This window comes from Melozone crissalis, unplaced genomic scaffold (assembly GCF_028551555.1).
Source record: "Melozone crissalis strain CALT ecotype California unplaced genomic scaffold, PUWL_Pcris_2 ptg000032l_1, whole genome shotgun sequence".
NCBI lineage: Eukaryota > Metazoa > Chordata > Aves > Passeriformes > Passerellidae > Melozone > Melozone crissalis.
In genome coordinates, this window is record NW_026535810.1 from 1,599,541 (window position 1) to 1,617,721 (window position 18,181).

At 46.1% G+C, this 18,181-nt stretch overlaps 2 protein-coding genes across 3 annotated transcripts; both read right to left on the reverse strand.

The window, feature by feature from the left end:
* Window positions 1-2,854: 2,854 nt before the first annotated feature.
* Window positions 2,855-8,589, reverse strand: LOC128940025 (keratin, type I cytoskeletal 15-like). Its single transcript, XM_054281351.1, is given in 9 exon segments — window positions 2,855-2,882; window positions 4,239-4,243; window positions 5,759-5,779; window positions 5,782-5,985; window positions 6,078-6,203; window positions 6,367-6,528; window positions 6,728-6,884; window positions 7,038-7,120; window positions 7,933-8,589. Coding segments are annotated over 9 exon segments (1,227 nt in total). The 5' UTR covers window positions 8,374-8,589.
* A 4,338-nt stretch (window positions 8,590-12,927) lies between these two features.
* Window positions 12,928-16,689, reverse strand: LOC128940371 (keratin, type I cytoskeletal 14-like). Of its 2 annotated transcripts, XM_054281755.1 has the most exons (9): window positions 16,621-16,689; window positions 15,961-16,125; window positions 15,125-15,207; window positions 14,774-14,930; window positions 14,413-14,574; window positions 14,124-14,249; window positions 13,805-14,031; window positions 13,554-13,642; window positions 12,928-13,137 (listed from the first exon to the last, which is right to left on the reverse strand). In XM_054281755.1, the coding sequence occupies exons 1-9, from the start codon at window positions 16,621-16,623 to the stop codon at window positions 13,118-13,120; spliced, it is 1,032 nt and encodes a 343-aa protein (XP_054137730.1). In that variant the 5' UTR covers window positions 16,624-16,689; the 3' UTR covers window positions 12,928-13,117. The 2 variants fall into 2 exon arrangements, with proteins under 2 accessions (XP_054137730.1, XP_054137729.1); XM_054281754.1 differs by lacking the exon at window positions 16,621-16,689 and having other exon boundaries at window positions 15,961-16,401.
* Between the last annotated feature and the right edge of the window lie 1,492 nt (window positions 16,690-18,181).

An 18,181-nucleotide genomic window follows, 5' to 3' on the forward strand; every position in this document is an offset into this window, starting at 1 on the left:
CTCAAAAAGAAATCCTAGACCTGGGAGGGACACAGAGTAGGATGGGGCTCATAGCCCAGAGCTGAGCTGTTTTATTCTGTTCCCATCAGTGAAGCATTTGTGTGTCTATTATTTATATCTCTGTGCTCATATATTTACATGCATATACTTGTATTTATAGACTTCTATATTATTATTTCTCTTGTTAATTTTGTAAGAATATATTCTGATCACAGGAGTAAGCCACAGCTTCCAGTAAAGGCAGAGATTTGAGTGTGCAAGCCTTAAACATTAGTTTAAACATTAGTTCTGGGTCTAATTAGAAAACAAGGAGCTCTCTTAGTACCCTCCTGGTGGATCCTTGTATTTGAACTTTCCTGATCCTGCTGCTGGTTTCATGCTCAGCTTTTCTTGACAGGAATTCTCAGAGCCTGAAGATCTCTGGTTGGGCTCAGTGAGACAATCCAAGAGAGCAAATCCTGCAGCCTCTGGTTTGTGGAGCTGCTGCCAGGGAGGTGCTGTCAACACTTGGTCCACATGGCAACTCTCAGCCCATGGAAACCCCTTTGGAGCCCTGCTTCTGCCTGCCCTGGCTGGTCACACAGCTTTTAGGGAACAAAGGGGATTTCTCAGTACTTTTGACAGTTTATGCCTCCTTTATAAAGGACTGAGTTACTCATGTTTGTGTGTACCAGGAAAGTCCCTTCCTGGGCAGTCCTGATTGTTATACCTTAACTAAGAGCTGTGGTTTTCGACCAGACTCTGCTACCCATATACCCATATCAGCTTTAAATCTTCCTTTAATTAAAAACTGAGGTTTGTGCCAACTGTCTTGTGTTTTGGGCAGCCCACCACCAGCAAAGCAAGTGACTGAAGTGCTTTCTGAGTGCTTTTTCATGCTTTCCTAATAGATTCAGCTTTAACAACTGATAAAAATCTGGTGACATGATTTCTAACAGCATTTTTGACAGAAAGGAGTTGTTGGAATTTATTTAAAATCTTTGTGTGTGTGTGTGTGTGTGAGCGCTGTGATTTTCAATAGTCTGACATCAGGCTGTGGGAAAGCACTGAACTAAGATTGGGAATGCTGTCAGAAAATGTTGATTGCTGAGGCTGTGGTGGCTTTGATGCCAGCCCTGCATGGGTTGGGAATGCAGGTGTGTGCAGGGAAAGGTGTTCCCTGGAGCCAGGCTTGGCAGAGCGTGGGCTCCCAACTGCTCCATTAGCAGTAATTGCAGTGTGCAGAAACCTCTCTTTAGGCACTGCTAAAACAGCTCTGAGAGTTCAGCTCCAGTGGCATTTTTGGGGTTCCCCGTGGCAGGAAAGAAATGATGAATCTGACTCCATATTCTTAGAAGGTTTATATTATATTATATTATATTATATTATATTATATTATATTATATTATATTATATTATAGAATTCCTTACTAAAACTATACTAAAGAATGGAGAAAGAATAAAGACAGAAGGCTTAACAAGAATCATAATGAAAACTCGTGACTGCTTCCAGAGTCCAGCCTGACCATGATTGGTCATTAAGTCAAAACAATTCGCATGTTGGATAAACAATCTCCAACCCCAACCCAAGAGAAGCAAATCAGATAATTATTTTCTTTTTTCCCTGAGGCATCTCAGCTTCCCAGGAGAAGAATCTTGGGCAAAGAGGAGTTTTTCAGAAAATATGACAGTGACAAATTCTGCTGTGCCTGAGACTACGTGTTTGCTGTCACTTGTCCTTTATCATAGGATCATGGAATGCTTTGGGTGGGAAGGGACCTCAGAGCTCATCCAGTCCCACCCTCTGCCCCAGGCAGGGACACCTTCCACTAGAACAGGTTGATCCAGGCCGTGAACACCTCCAGGGATACAGCAGCCACAATGTGGAAACACTTAAAGAAATTCTGAGTTTGTTAGGATTAGCACTCCAAAGTGTTATATGTGATGTGAAACCTAACAGAAATTATTACAGAGAGAAAGGATTTTCCTGCATGAATTCTCATATTTACTTAACTTAGCTGCTGCTATTTTTCATGGTGATGGTGGGCTGGTGAATGTCAGAAATGTCACAGGAGCAGCTTCCTTTCCTCTTGCTGTTTGTTACAGGCACAGTGAGGCAGAGTTTTTTTTCTCGTTCCTCGAGTTGGTGGTGGGCTGAGAGGGAAATCTGCCTTGTCACCTCTGTGGTTCCATTTCCTTGTAGCCAGGGGTGCCAGAGCCTGGCAGGACTGAGCACAAAGGCACCAGGAGGAGCAGTGGGCTGTGTGCCTGTCCATACCTGACAGCTGCCCTTGCAAATGGAAGCATTGCTGTTTTTTAGGTCTCAATCCTGGAGCTGTGTCAGAATCCTGATCCCCCTTGGACAACCCAGTCCACTCAGTTCTGGTTCTTTTCTTGAATTTCTGCCCATACAGCCATTTCACTCTCTTATCTTAATGAAACCTCCTGAAAATGTTGGATTATCCACCCGGAGATGATTAATTCCCAGAATTGAGTCACCAGCCGTGGGATTTGGGGCTTTGGGAAGCAGGAGAGGCACAGAGCGCCCCCTGCAGGCCCGGCTGTTAACCACAGCCACCGAATCCAAGGCATGACATAAAAATAAAAACAAAAACGCGCCGATTTTCCTGTTAATGAATCTGTTCTTTCCTTGTACTAACCGTGTCCCAGGCCCGAGGCTTTAATTTAATTTTGAGAGTGTTTCGAGCAGTTTGTGTCACAAAACCTACTTGTTGTTTCCTTAATTGCCATCAGAGGATGCCAGGGAGCCGACCCAAATGGAGGACACTCTTGTCACCCACAGATAAATCTTTTCCCTGGTATGGAGCTGTGGACACGCCACTGGAGCAGGATAAAGCTCAATAACAGCATTCCCTCATGCTGCCACTGCAAACGTGTCGGACCTAAAAGAGAGCAGAAGGGAAGCAGGAGACTCAGGAATGTTCCCAAATGGCTCCTTTCTGGGATTACAGACATTTTTCCTAGTTAAACTGTGCCTAAAGAAGGTATTTGATCCCAAAGTCCATTCTAGCTGGCTAGTGCTGAGGGGTTTTGGGATAGTCAGCATTGGTTGATAAGAGAGAGGAGTAAAAGGGATCATAAGGCAGAAGGATCTCTGTTACTTGCACAGGGCAGAAGAGTCCTGTTATGACTCCAAGGAGTGGCAGATCTGCTTTGACTTTACAAACCTTTGTTTCCCATGGAAATATTTTCTCTGACTCATCCCTTTCCTGCTGTGCTGAGAATTCTGCCTGGATTGTAACATGGAACATTTTGATGTATTTTAAAATAATACCTTGTTATCCAAAATGATGATGTTTTACCTGTCCTGACTCTTTGCAAGCCAAAGTGTAAGTGTAAAGCTGCATGACAGGATACGAAATGTGATTTAGGAGGTGTTCAGGGAACAATGGAGCCTCTGAGACCCACCCAGGGTCTGGGGCAGGGCGGCAGTCGAGTCACTCCCCTGCTATGTGGCTGACCCTGTTCAGCAGCTTCCTTAGCCCTGCAAATCAAACACTGAAATGCAGATTTCTGTTTGAAATGACTGAGATATTTCACCCATTTTATTCCTCTGTTGAGCCCAAATAAGCTGAGTGTGGAACACGAAGTGGGGCAGGTTTAGTAACAAAGCTTGAACCTTGCCTGTACCGTGCCATTCTCCATCAGAATTCCACACACCGTGGATCTGGGAATGACCCTATGGAATATAGGAACACACTCCTTCATGTGGAACTTCCAGATAAAATTCAGATTTTCCAACATGTCAGGAGGAATAATCCCAACAACTGAATGTTGGGTTAGTAGAGTTTTCGTACTCCTCACTCATTTCCTGATCTAACCCTTTGCTTAATTGATCAAGATTAGACAGAGCTCTCACTCAGAAGCTGGGAAGGGGCTGTCTGAATAGGACTTCTTGTTCAATGACTAAGGAAAAGTGGTTTTGATTTGACAAAATTTTCATGAAATGTTGGGGTTAATTAATCCTGATTTTTCATTTCTGTTGCTGGATTGGCAAATCAACTACTTGCAACTTACTTATTTACTTATCAACTTACTTATTTATTTTCCCAAGCCAAGGCTATTTTGCCTGTGTCTTACCAGGGTAAGACACCTTGCTGTCTTTCCCCTCCTGTGCTGTCCCTGTCCTGCTCATGATGGGGAGAAATGGTGGGCATTTCTAGCCAAGGCTGATCCAACACCACACAGATGTTATGGTCATGTTGCTCTGCACAGTGAAAAGGCTTCACAGAGCTTACACAGGCTGTGAAAAAGGGGTTCTGTGAAAAAGGGGTTCCCTCACGCCCTTCTATTCCCCATAGGTGTCACCCTTGAGTTTAATGTGGATGTGTTTATTCATCTCCAGGATTTTATCCAGTCATCATATGATTTAGAATTCACGTATTTCTTTGGAGCCATATTATGCAATTCACACAACCTTAATTTCTTTGTGTACCTGACTTGTTATACCTAAGTGTAAATAGGATATTAATATACCAAATAGACTGCCGGACACAGAGTTTTCTTTGCATTGCAGAAAGATAAAGCTTTATTTGAGGGATTGTTGTTTAGTAGAGAACCAAGTGCACTGCAGAGACCTGTGTGTGAGCACAGGGATCACAGTACTGGACAGGATCAAAAGGGAGGGGTAAATAGTTTTAGGAAAAGCCTAGTAATTATTAATTTTGATTTCATGGATAGCATTTGGAGAGCAGTCTGTGCATGGGGTAGGTCACGCCACGCTGAGGGCTGGCTGCTCCCACGGCACTGACTGGATCAGGGAAGTCCAACACGTTGGTGGTATCTTAACACACTCTTGACTGCCCTGTGGAAAGAAAGAAGAAACCATTGCTCTGATAGGGAAACCAAGAGTCTCTTTGCAGCACTGACATTTCAGATCCATCCACTATTTAAATATCCATTTGTTAGCAAAAGCATGGGAAAGGAGCTTAGCCTGTCTCTGGAATTGGAGCCAAACCACTTTGAAATGAAGAGCTTTGTCTGTGAATGGTTTAATCCCTGCTGTAATTGCAGATGTGGAAACCATAGCACAAGGTTGGTACTAACAGGAAAAGGGGTGAAACACAAAATATGAAAGCCATAAGTTTGGATGCTCTTTGAAAGATGTTTCTTAGCTGCCTTATCACTAGATTGACCATGACAGTGAGAACTAGAAGAGTAAGAGTGAGAGGACATACCTCCTCCTCCTTGGAGAGCTCCTTGACATGATCTGTAAAAGGAAAGGAGTTTTAATGAAGGGAGCAATAAATACATACTGACATCATATGCAGTGCATGTAACAGCTCAGCTTTTCCTGGATCTTGCAAATGTATTTTTATATATATATTTTCATTTCATTCAATTCAGCTGTATTTTCCAAGAAAATTATAAAAGCAGAGACAGCAAGAGACTGTTGCAGTAAAATTCTTGTACTCTCATAGTCCAGCTGTGCTTGTTTGTCTGCTGACAGAAGGAACTCCATTACAATCTGGTTTGGCACGGTGATTCCTCTCATGGAAATCACTCTGTGCAAACAGGTCAAGAGGAACTGATTAACTCTAAACCTGGCAGTAACAATCTGCTCTGTGTTTCCCTTGATGTTTGATTTGATGATGAGGTTTTCGATAGACACATTTCAATGCAGATGCCGTGAATAAAAGTTGCTGAACTGAGATTTCAGCTAGAGACAAGTAAAATATTCTGCTCTATCTCCTGTAAGTGCCAAGAGAGAAAAGCTTGTGATAAAATTTGTGCCCTTATTTGCAAACAGACAACATACACAAGATCCTGTTGCCCCTCCTGCAGCAGCGACCGGTACTGCTGGATCTCCTGCTCCAGGCGCATCTTGATGCCCAGGAGCATCTTGTACTCCTGGCTCTGCCCCTCCATCTCACAGCGGATGCTGCCCAGCTCCTCCTCCACGGAGCAGACCTGCGCCTGGATTTGTTGGAGCATGCGGCCGTAGCGAGACTCGGTTTCTGCCAGGGAGTTTTCCAGAGAGCTTTTCTGGAAAGGCAAACACAGGACATGAGGAGCAGAGTTCTACAGCTGCCTGCCCGAGCCAGGGAGGGAAGGGCCTGCAGATGCTGCCCCCGTACCGTGCTGAGCTGTGCCTGCAGTTCGATCTCCAGGTTCTGCATCTCGCGCCTCAGCTCGCTCAGCTGGTGGCTGCTGGTCTGGATGTCCTGGCTGCTGGAAGTGACCTGCTGGTTGACTTCTTGGATCTGCAGAGACAAAGCCCAGAGACACTTGCTGAGCCCCAAGGGAGCAGATTTGCTGAATGAGAGCTCACATCTGCAAGGAGCCTCTCTGTTTCAGCCAGTCCTGGTACCAGGGTGTCTGGGCTGTGCCACCAAAGGAGACTCCACTCTGGGCATTGCTACATACCTTGACTTCATACCACTGCTCCACTTCCTTGCGGTTCCTTGCAATGATCTGCTCATATTCATCTCTCAGGTCATTCAGGATCTTTGTCAAGTCTTGTCCAGGGGCAGCATTGACCTCCACGCTGACATCGCCACCAGTTTGGGACTGGAGCTGCCTCATTTCCTGCAGGGAGTGCAGAGAGAGAGACAAGAGCACACACAGGTCAATTGTTGTGCTGGGGACTGTGGGCAAAGCACTACAAAGGGACAAAGGAACAACAATCCCATGGCATAAGGGGAAATGGACTTGTTATGTGATGATGGGAGCCATGAAGAATCAATGGGTTGTGTCTTTGGCTGTGCTATTTATCATTGGATCGTACCTCCTCATGGTTTCTCTTGAGAGCAGTCAGCTCATCCCTCAGGGACTCCAGCTCACATTCCAGGGAGGACCGAGTGCTGGTGAGACCATCCAGGATGTTCCTCAGGCCATTGATGTCAGCCTCCACGGTCTGACGGATGACCAGCTCATTCTCATACCTGTACCAAAGGAAAGCAAAGCATTGCACACTCATTTAATTTCGATGTGTAGGCTTGATCACACCACTTTAGACAGGGCTTCATCCACCTCCATTCATGAGTCTCATAAAATTTGGGACACAGAAGAGGCAAGGTTCACGGGGAGCTACTCACTTCATTCTGAAGTCATCAGCAGTCATCTTGCTGTTGTCAATGTCCAGAATCATCCTGTTGTTGTCCACAGTGGCCGAAATAATCTGCAAAAGGGGAAGTAGGTGTCTTTCTGTGTTCTAGATTTCCAGAATCTAGAACAGGTAGAAGATTCTACCAAAGAACACTTTGGCAGAAGGAAAGCGAAAAGCAGAAAAAAGACACAAAGCTTTAGTAGAGTGTTACTGATTGTTTTATAGAGTAGTGCTGAGGCCACAGAAAGCTCCTCAATTGCCACAGGGACTAGTGTGCAAGGTTTTGGCTTTTCAGAGGTTTTGATGAAAGAGTATATTGATGGGGGAAAGAACAGAAGAACAATTATTTTGGGAAATGGCCAAGCCCCATGGGGTTCTGCACTCTGGGTGTAGGAGGCAGCGTGGGCTTTGCCCAATGCCGTAAGTCATCTCAATATGAAAATAGTTGGATGTAATGGAAGACCTCAGTCCTTCCACCTGGTGTCTGTAGGAGTGTGAAAGGACAAAGGGAGCTCAGATCCTTCCATCCAGATGCTTTGGCTTTGCACTCCATGCAGTTGATGTGGCTGGGAGCAGAGGGAAGCGCTGCAAACCACACATGGCTGGTTTGGAGGCAGCTGCACAACGTGGGATGTTCATGGCGTGAGCCAGCGTGTCTGTGGCTGTGTCCTGCTGCCTGTGGGCTGCTCTGAGGGTTTGCTCAGCCAGGGGATGGATGGGAGGTGCAGCTCAGCACGTTTGTGCCTGTGGTACCACCGGCATGGCCATCCCACAGGTGTAGAGCCCAGAGCTGGGGATGGAGGGAGGAGGAAGAAGCAAAGAGGAAGGAGGAAGGCCTTAGAGGAGAGAGGAGCATGTGGGAGATGGAGCCAGGATGATCTTACCTGACTTTGGAGTTGTTCGATGGTCTGGTAGTAGGAGCTGTAGTCCTTGGAAACGCTGGGAGCTTGTTTCCTGTACCACTCCCGGATGTGGTGCTCAAGCTGAGCGTTCTCTTCCTCCAGCATGCGCACCTTGTCCAGGTAAGAGGCCAGGCGGTCGTTGAGGTTCTGCATGGTGACCTTCTCATTGCCGCTGAGCAGCAGGTCCCCGCCGGGGCCGCAGCTGCCCGCAAAGCCCCCGCCAAAGCCCCCGGCCATGCTGCCCATGCTGCCCATGCCGCCCATGCTGAGGCCGCCGCCGTAGCTGCCCCCGCCGATGACGGAGGAGGCGTAGCGCCGGCAGGACACGGAGGAGCTGCGGCCGCTGCTGCCCCCGCAGGCACCGCCACCTCCTCCTCCGCTCCGGTACGAGGTGCTGGACGTTCTCTTGATGCTGCAGCTCATGGCGAAAGGATCAGATGTTCAGTAGTCAGCCCCAGGTGCGAAGCTGTGCACAGCGAGACTCAGGAAATCAAAGTGCAGCGGGCTGTCCTTGCTGGTGGCTATTTATACCTGCCCAGGTGGGTGTCACCTGCCAGGCAGTCCAGCTTCCCATGGGGTTTGCCAGCCGTAGTGCTCATGCAGAAAGTGATGTGCTAAGGGGAATTTCTTTTGGGGCTTGGGACAGCCCTCCCCCCAGGTACTGGGTTTGCATGCTGATTCACCCCAAGCCTGCACTGCAATTTCGGGTGGGTGGCTGTGAGTTAGATTTTGTTGGAGATAGCTCGTTGCTGGCTACTTAGTGACTGAGACTCATTTTAATAGTTGTTCTTTGTTCTTTGGAGTAATTTTCTTTTGTCCTCAAAACAGGTGGTGAAAGAACCACCTAATCACTCTGCTTTAATTTCAGATTTGGAGAAGTATGAACTCAAACACCCTTTGTGTGAGGCTGGTTCAAATTCGCCTCGGAACTGCCACTTCTGGAAACAGAATCTCTTCAGAATTTCTTTTTTAGGTCAGAATCTAGAGTTCAGGTTTAGAATTTCTTTTCCCTAGAAGAGAAAGCTCACTCTGGGCACTGTCTCTCAGAGTACTTAGTGGTAAATCACAGTAGAATGAGCTTAACAGCAGCCGTGTTATTTCTGTTCTCACCAAAATCTGGTGGTATCACTTACAGGAAATCCTCCTGTCTCATGCTCTGGTATGCATGCAGTAATGCCATTTTAAAGCTGTGAGTTTTTAAACATTTTTGTGCATATTTCTAATGACTCAGAGGTTATCTTAAACTGAAATATGTACGTGAAATCTATATGGCTGCATTGGCTGTATCCTGGGAAGGAGGATTTGGCTTGGCCAGAGAGTGGCTGAGATTATCAGCTGGTTCTTGAGGAAGGAGGTACCAGGGCTCTTTGAAATACAGAACAATCCTACTGTCCATGTAGGAAAGGGCACAGTCTGGATTTGAGTGTGTTTGGGCCGGAAACTAAGGGGAAATTTTTAACTATGGGAAGCAGAAGGGACTGAAGAGTTTCCATTGCAGGAGCTGTGGAAGGAAGAGAGAGTTTCAAATATGATCTAGTCAATTGATGTTGGGGATTTTATCCTTGTATAACAGAGGTAGCTGTGATGACCCTCGAAATACCCCTTACCTTCACTCCCTTAGTGCTGTACCACTGCAGCCTTTTGGTAAGGGGGCAGATTGTGATAAGCCCTTCTTTGGAAAGGAAATTTTGCCTTTAAATAACTTTTGGAAAATGTGAATTTAAGACTGAAAGACAAGGGGTCTCATTATGTGGGGGCTGAACTTTGATGGAAATCCATCTCTACTTGGAAGTTATAATTTACTCCAGTTTTTGGTGTTGGTTTCTCCATTTATGCTGTTACTTACACACACCCTGCAGTTGTGGCTCAAGCAGGATTTTTTTTTCTTAGCCACAGTGATTATTAGATCCATAAAGTTACTAATATGTGTTATGGCTGACTGAAGGATCGTGGAAAACCATTCACCCTCTTTCTTGACACACCACCACCCCCATATCACAGAGCCTTTGATCTACATAATTATGATTGTTGTTTTATTGGTAGCTCTCTAATTATCCACACGTCAGAACCAGGTGCTTTGCATATGTTATTGAGACTGAGTCATCTTTATTAAAAAATAAAAATTATTTTCTCACAGGGTGTGATTCCTTAGTCATATTTTCCTCATTAGATTGTTGAAATGCACTTTTATTCTCCCGTATGAGAAGTTTATTGCTGATTGGTGTTAGTGCCAGAGGTGTTGATTTTATATCTCCTCCTCAGCGTCGTTGCATCACAAAACCCGGCCCAACAATTTCTGACATTTCCCAATGCTGTAATTTCTTGCTGACACCATGTGCCTTTTCTCTGTCTCTCTGTTCCTCTCCTCTTTTTGAATAGGTCCTCTAACCATCCTTACTGCCATAACTGCATCTCAAACATTTCATCTCTGGACTGTTCTGTAACTTGGGGGTATTTCCGTGTCTCCATGTGCATTTCTGGCCACTGTCCTGTGGCTCTTGGCCTGAGTTGGCTGTTGTGAGTGAGTTTGGATCTGCTGATTTACTTCACAAGCCAGAATAGCCAAGACTGTTCAGGAGCCATTACCTTTCACGATGGACAAGCAGGTCAGACATGTTCTGCTGAGGCTCCTCTGCCATTCAAAGGTGCTGTAAGAGCTTTGAAATCACATTTTCCCCTGGCAAACCTTTTGTTCATAGTGTGCCCCATGGACCTCTGCAAGTCAGAAGTTTGTTTGAAGTAGGAGTGCTGTGAATCCTTTTCAGTGCTGTTTACTCACTGGTGAAGTTGGATGCTCCAAACTGTCAGAGGAACCCAAAGCAGCCTGTGGTTTCCACAGAGGCTGTGATGCCATTACTGGATGTATGTCTTCAGTGACACCAGAGGGAGAGGACAATCCTAGATACAATTACTGATAATTAATTGTTTTACAGTAAATGAGTCAAATGTGGTCTTGGTAAGAAGAGTACTACTCCCAAGAGTTTCATCAGGAACCCCATTTATGCATTCCTCATCCATTGTCCCGCAGCATCACTCAACGTGAGCATGTGCTCAGTTCATTCAGAGCTGTAGGATTTCCACAACCCCTCATTCTGGGCTTGTCTTCCTCTTATGTCACTCTGTGGGGTGGGCTCATAAACTTGTGTATGTATAGAAAATCCTACAGAAAATCCTATTAACTGTGAGCTATTTTAATTCCACAGCTGATCTAAATCATTACTCATAGTCCTTCCTACCAGTGAAAAAGGACAAATTTAGAGATGCTTCCCAAGGGAAATTAAGCTCTTCCAGCAGAAGGATCCTTTCCTGTTCCCTTCTCTCTTTCTGCTTCCATGCACTCCTGTTATCGATGATGGCAACTAATTGAATTCTACATTCCTCAGTTATAGACATTTTCTGTAGTTTAAGGTTCCATAATCTGGTTTTAGAAGATGTCTCCTTCAGCTGCTTTGGCTGCAGTAAACACAGCTGAGACCTGAGTGAGCTCTGGCAGCCTCCAGAGACAAAAGTCATGTTTGCATTTGCTTTACATCACTTTCTATACAGTTAAAACCTGAAATGAGCTTTTTATTCATTATAGACAGGCTTTTATTCACACAAATTCCTGATGCTGGACTGATAAAAGTCAGTTTTTCAACAGAAGTAGAAAATGTATTCTTTGTGGACACTCACTGCAGGCTGCAGTCAGGGTGCTGTGCTGGCAGAGCCAAGGCATGTGGTTACTGACAGAAGACCTAAGCAAAATCCAGCTCTTCTAAGTTGGTTGTGATGAGAAAATGTTTAATTGCATTACCTTAACAGATCAATCTTTCAGTGTGAAATGAAATGGGAAATACTAGAAACCAGGTTTAATCAGTGGGAAGGGACAAAAATGACAAACATGTATCAGTAAGTGATACATGGCTGATTTCGTGTGTCTGGTGCACAACAGTCAGAGTCTGAAAAGGGCTTCACTCTGATCTTCAGAAAGCAAAATACATCTAAAGGAGCTGCCCTAATTTAATATTGCTGTCTCATCTCTAATTTTGTTGCATATCTTATGTTCTTAAGCAGTAAAATATAGAAGATACCTTCAGTGAAAGGAATGTGTCTCTCATTTCTCTTAAGGCAGACTATCAACCAGCTGTGTGTACTAACAGAAATTGGGTTCTTGGTATTATATCAGTATTTCAATTGAAATTTCTATCATAAAACACTGGAATGCTTTTGGTGCATGACACTGAAGGGAACAGATCCATTGTCTTGCTGTCTGTTTCTCCCAACAGAAGTCAGCAAGATGTCATTCTCTGTGCAACAGAAGGTGTAGAAATACTTGTGAGGAAGCCCCTTCATACTGGAAGAACCTCTCCTGAGTCACACCTTCCTTCCCACACTACTCTGGCTGTGATGAGATTAATGGACCCAGATAACTCACAGTAGTACCATTGGCACAATTTAGTAAAGTAACAGTTCATCTCCTGATAGTTACCCATCATTTGTATTTTCTTTCTCCTTTCATTCATATAATTCATTCTTTTTAGTACAAATGTCAAGGCAAGGGGCCAGAAAGCAATCCCTTAGTGACCATTAAGAAACAAAATGGTAAATGGTTTTTAACATCTCAGGAAGGAAAAAAATTGTGTCAAGAACTGACAACAAGATTTCTCTTTGCAACCTTATATCTCTTGCTTGTGAAGAGAGAGTTCTGCCAGCCTCACCCAGCAGTTCCCCTGGCAGAGGCTGGCTGTTGTCCCACCTCACACAGCCGTGGTCACAATTCCTGATGTTTCCTTTCACTCAGTGGTTCTATCCCAGCACTGTGTCCATTTTCCTAGTGCAGAATGGACTGTTGTGGGATCCTGTACCCCATACAACTCCACAGCCTGTATTTACTGGATGATCTGGATAAGTACCCGCACGAGGTTGCTTACATTTATTTTCTCAGACATGTTGTGATTTGAATTGCAGACATAAAGATTTATTAGAGCAGAGTTACCAGCAGAGTGTAAGCTCTTTGACAAAGAATGAGTTGCCAAAGACAAGTTGAGTAAGCCAAGCATTGCAGGCAGGAGGACGGGGTGATGGGGCAGGTGACCAGGCTCGTCCAAACCCTTCCCTCGGCCGTGCTGCAGAAACTCGTGGGTGTCTCTCGTCGTAGCTGGGCGGTGCCAGGGTCTCTCCTGCTGCTCTAGCACACTCTTGACTGCCCTGTGTGAGCACAGAGCAAATCACTGCCTTCAGGGGAAGTCTGAGCATTCCTGCTGGGTGGAATTCTTACACCTGACAGTGTTAGCAGCAGAGGAGCAGAGGCTCCGTGCCCAGCAGCACTCTGGGTGCTTTCTCAGAACTGTATTTTTTATTATTCCAGTAAGCGAAAAAGTGTTTCCCATTCAATAAAGTTTATAAACTATATTTTATATTTAGGCAGAGGGAAGAGGAGCACTTGCTGTATTTTAACCCCTGATTCTGCTGCCACAGAGTAATGACGTTTCTCACTCCCAGGCTAATGGACCTCGGAATCTTTCCCAGCCCAAACAACAAACCTTTTTCTGACCAAATACACTGCAGCTATTGGGGCAGATGTAACCCACTAATAATAACATGCTTACAAAGTATTGACTTACCTGACATTTCTCCACACTGGGAATGAGAGAAGGAAGCAGAATATGACTGGGAGGATTTTCCACCTCCTTGGAAAGCTCCTTGGGAGGCACTGTTAAAAAAAAAAGCCAACAGAGAACTCATCAAAACCTACTAACATTGGATATTCAGTTGAAAGATATGTTGATGTAGCTTCAGGGAAAAAAGGTCTCTATTGGCAAATAAGTACATGAGGGTTTCTTTTGACTCCCTTGCCATAATATGAAATACATACACAAGATCCTGCTGCCCCTCATTCAGCAGTGCCCGGTACTGCTGGATCTCCTGCTCCAGACGGGTTTTTATCCCCAGGAGCATCTTGTACTCCTGGCTCTGCCCCTCCATCTCACAGCGGATGCTGGCCAGCTCCTCCTCCACAGAGTTGACCTGCACCTGGATTTGCTGCATCAAGAATCCGTAGCGAGACTCGGTTTCTGCCAGGGAGTTTTCCAGAGAGCTTTTCTGGAAAGGCAAACACAGGACATGAGGAGCAGAGTTCTACAGCTGCCTGCCCGAGCCAGGGAGGGAAGGGCCTGCAGATGCTGCCCCCGTACCGTGCTGAGCTGTGCCTGCAGTTCGATCTCCAGGTTCTGCATCTCGCGCCTCAGCTCGCTCAGCTGGTGGCTGCTGGTCTGGATGTCCTGGCTGCTGGAAGTGACCTGCTGGTTGACTTCTTGGATCTGCAGAGACAAAGCCCAGAGACACTTGCTGAGCCCCAAGGGAGCAGATTTGCTGAATGAGAGCTCACATCTGCAAGGAGCCTCTCTGTTTCAGCCAGTCCTGGTACCAGGGTGTCTGGGCTGTGCCACCAAAGGAGACTCCACTCTGGGCATTGCTACATACCTTGACTTCATACCACTGCTCCACCTCCCTGCGGTTCTTCTCAATGATCTGCTCATATTCATCTCTCAGGTCATTCAGGATCTTTGTCAAATCTTGTCCAGGGGCAGCATTGACCTCCACGCTGACATCGCCACCAGTTTGGGACTGGAGCTGCCTCATTTCCTGCAGGGAGTGCAGAGAGAGAGACAAGAGCACACACTGGTCAATTGTTGTGCTGGGGACTGTGGGCAAAGCACTACAAAGGGACAAAGGAATGACAATCCCATGGCATAAGGGGAAATGGACTTGTTATGTGATGATGGGAGCCATGAAGAATCAATGGGTTGTGTCTTTGGCTGTGCTATTTATCATTGGATCGTACCTCCTCATGGTTTCTCTTGAGAGCAATCAGCTCATCCTTCAAGGACTCCAGCTCAGATTCCAGTGAAGATCTAACCAGAGTCAGGTCATCCATGAGATTTCTCAGGCCATTGATGTCAGCCTCCACGGTCTGACGGATGACCAGCTCATTCTCATACCTGTGTCACACACACAGAGACAGAGAAATGGGGAAATTAAATACTGACAGTCAATAGCACACATCTTTCTAAGATCAGTATTCCAGTAAAACAGGATGACTCAGTAATACCACCCAGGGCAGTGCTCCCTTGTCTTCCTAGATGATGATGAGAGTGATTTAGTAAACATGCAAGATTCACAGGGAGCTACTCACTTCATTCTGAAGTCTTCAGCAGTCATCTTGCTGTTATCAATGTCCAGAAGCATTCTGTTGTTGTCCACAGTGGCAGAAATAATCTGCAAAAGGGAAAGGTGGAGAGAAGTCTTTCTGTGTTCTCTATTTCCAGGACAAGCAGTAAGAAGGCTCTAAGCTTTGGTAAGTTGTTATTGAGGGTTTTAAAAGTATTTCTTGCAGTAGTGCAGGGGCCATATGGAAGGGTAGCGATCCAGATTTACTTTTTAGGGAAGCTTGTGCTATCACAGACCATCCTGCCAAATCCATGCTCTTCTTTTTCTCAAGTTAGACTCAGCCCTTATGAGTCCCAAAGAGTGTTTGCAGCCCTTTCTATATAAAGTGCTTTTTCACAGTATCTGTTTAATCTGTTTTTTTGGTACTGTGTGACCGGATTGTAATGGAAGACCTCAGTCCTGTCTGCAGGAGTGTGAAGGGACAAAGGGAGCTCAGATCCTAGTTTGGCTTTGCATTTCATCCAGCTGATGTGGCTGGGAGCAGAGGGAAGCGCTGCAAACCACACATGGCTGGTTTGGAGGCAGCTGCACAACGTGGGATGTTCATGGCGTGAGCCAGCGTGTCTGTGGCTGTGTCCTGCTGCCTGTGGGCTGCTCTGAGGGTTTGCTCAGCCAGGGGATGGATGGGAGGTGCAGCTCAGCACGTTTCTGCCTGTGGTACCACCGGCATGGCCATCCCACAGGTGTAGAGCCCAGAGCTGGGGATGGAGGGAGGAGGAAGAAGCAAAGAGGAAGGAGGAAGGCCTTAGAGGAGAGAGGAGCATGTGGGAGATGGAGCCACGTGTGCCAGGATGATCCTACCTGATTCTGGAGTTGTTCGATGGTCTGGTAGTAGGAGCTGTAGTCCTTGGAAACGCTGGGAGCTTGTTTCCTGTACCACTCCCGGATGTGGTGCTCAAGCTGAGCGTTCTCTTCCTCCAGCATGCGCACCTTGTCCAGGTAAGAGGCCAGGCGGTCGTTGAGGTTCTGCATGGTGACCTTCTCATTGCCGCTGAGCAGCAGGTCCCCGCCGGGGCCGCAGCTGCCCGCAAAGCCCCCGCCAAAGCCCCCGGCCATGCTGCCCATGCTGCCCATGCCGCCCATGCTGAGGCCGCCGCCGTAGCTGCCCCCGCCGATGACGGAGGAGGCGTAGCGCCGGCAGGACACGGAGGAGCTGCGGCCGCTGCTGCCGCCGCAGGCACCGCCACCTCCTCCTCCGCTCCGGTACGAGGTGCTGGACGTTCTCTTGATGCTGCAGCTCATGGCGAAGGGATCAGATAGCCCCAGGTGCGAAGCTGTGCACAGCGAGACTCAGGAAATCAAAGTGCAGCGGGCTGTCCTTGCTGGTGGCTATTTATACCTGCCCAGGTGGGTGTCACCTGCCAGACAGTCCAGCTTCCCATGGGGTTTGCCAGCCGTAGTGCTCATGCCAAAAATGATGTGCTAAGAGGAATTTTGTCTGAGGTAAGTAAAAGGCATTACCATTCAGCGCAAATATGTCTTAGTTGATTCACATCTAGCTGCACTATAATTTATTGTGGGTGGCTCCTTGTAGGATACTTTGTTGAACAATGTCGTATGTCTCAGTTTCTGTTAATCTGGCAATATCGCGCTGGTAACGGCAGCTAATGAAGCTTCTGCTTCATTGTCTGTGGCCATTACTTTTTATGCTTTGAAGCTCAGTAGCTCAGCTTTAGTCTTCCACCTGAGATCACAGACATGATTCATAACACCAGCAGCCTCCAAGGGACTCTTCATTCATTGATTTATTTCAAATTTCATCAGCTTTATAGAAATCTACTTTAATGCAACAAAATTAAAACTTTGAAGACTACATTGCCTTGTCTGTTACAGAAGAAGACTTGACTCCAAATTTTTCAGTCTGTGTTGAATAAGCTCCTGATGGCATTCCGCTTTCTCTCAACATACAGCATGTGGATCAAAGTCTTTTTTCTTTTTGAAGAAAACTCTGTGTAACAGCCACGAAAGTAACATTGTGCAAGGGAAAAGATATTAAATCTTTTCCTATCTAAGAGCTCCTAATTTTATTGTAATGGTTTTAAATGGACTCGGAGGAAATTGAGAGGAGAAATATTTTACTTCGCATATTTTCATCACTGCATTTTAAATAGTAATTTCTCAGAATACATCCTTGAACTATATAATACAATGAAAAACTAAGTTTGATTAAAACAGCCAAAGATTAGATCTGAAAAAAATATCATCATTACCTGAGCTCATTACAGTGAAGGGTGTTTTGCAACCACGACAGAATACCTTGCACCACCCAACAGAGAGTCAGAAATCCTTGTGTACTTTTTTCCACTGCCCGTGCAATAGGGAATGGCAGTGAGCTGCTTTTTCCATCTTTACTAATCAGGCTCCTGTGAAACTGAGAAAAGCCTTGAAGAGAAACAAATTTTCAGATTTCCAGCTGTGCATTAAATATCAGCATTGCAGTTCTACAGAAGAGTCACTGGGCTGTGCAGAGGAAGCACAAGGAGCTGGTGGGACCTGCTGTGAATTGCCACATCAAAATCAGCTTATCTACAGAGAGGGAGGATGGATTCAACCTAGAGGTGTTTCAGGAAGAGGTTCCATATTACAGAAGAAGAACTAAGCCCATTCCTCTCTCTGGCTGCAGCTGTGCAGGTTTGTTCACCCTTGGTAGCTCTGTTACCCCGAGCTGCTGCCACCGTTGCTCAGGGGCAGCAGGGCCATCCTGGGCTGGCACTGGGGCTGTCCTGGGCTGTCTGGGGCTGTCCTGGGCTGGCACTGCCTCCATTGAGCATGAGGGGAGCTTCTGGCAGCTTCTCACCAGATTTATTCTCAGAAACCCCCCTGTATCCCCTGCTACCCAGACCTTGCCACACAAACCCAAAACTGTGCCTTATGGATGTAAAATGATTTGGAAATCCTTCCTTCCCTCCACCTGGGTCTCTCAGTAGCTGCTGTCTGCATTCTGTTTTAACCCCTTCTGGACTTCACTGTATGGTGTGTAGCACTTGGTGCCTGTGGGGCAGCAAAGTAATGAGGAATCAGG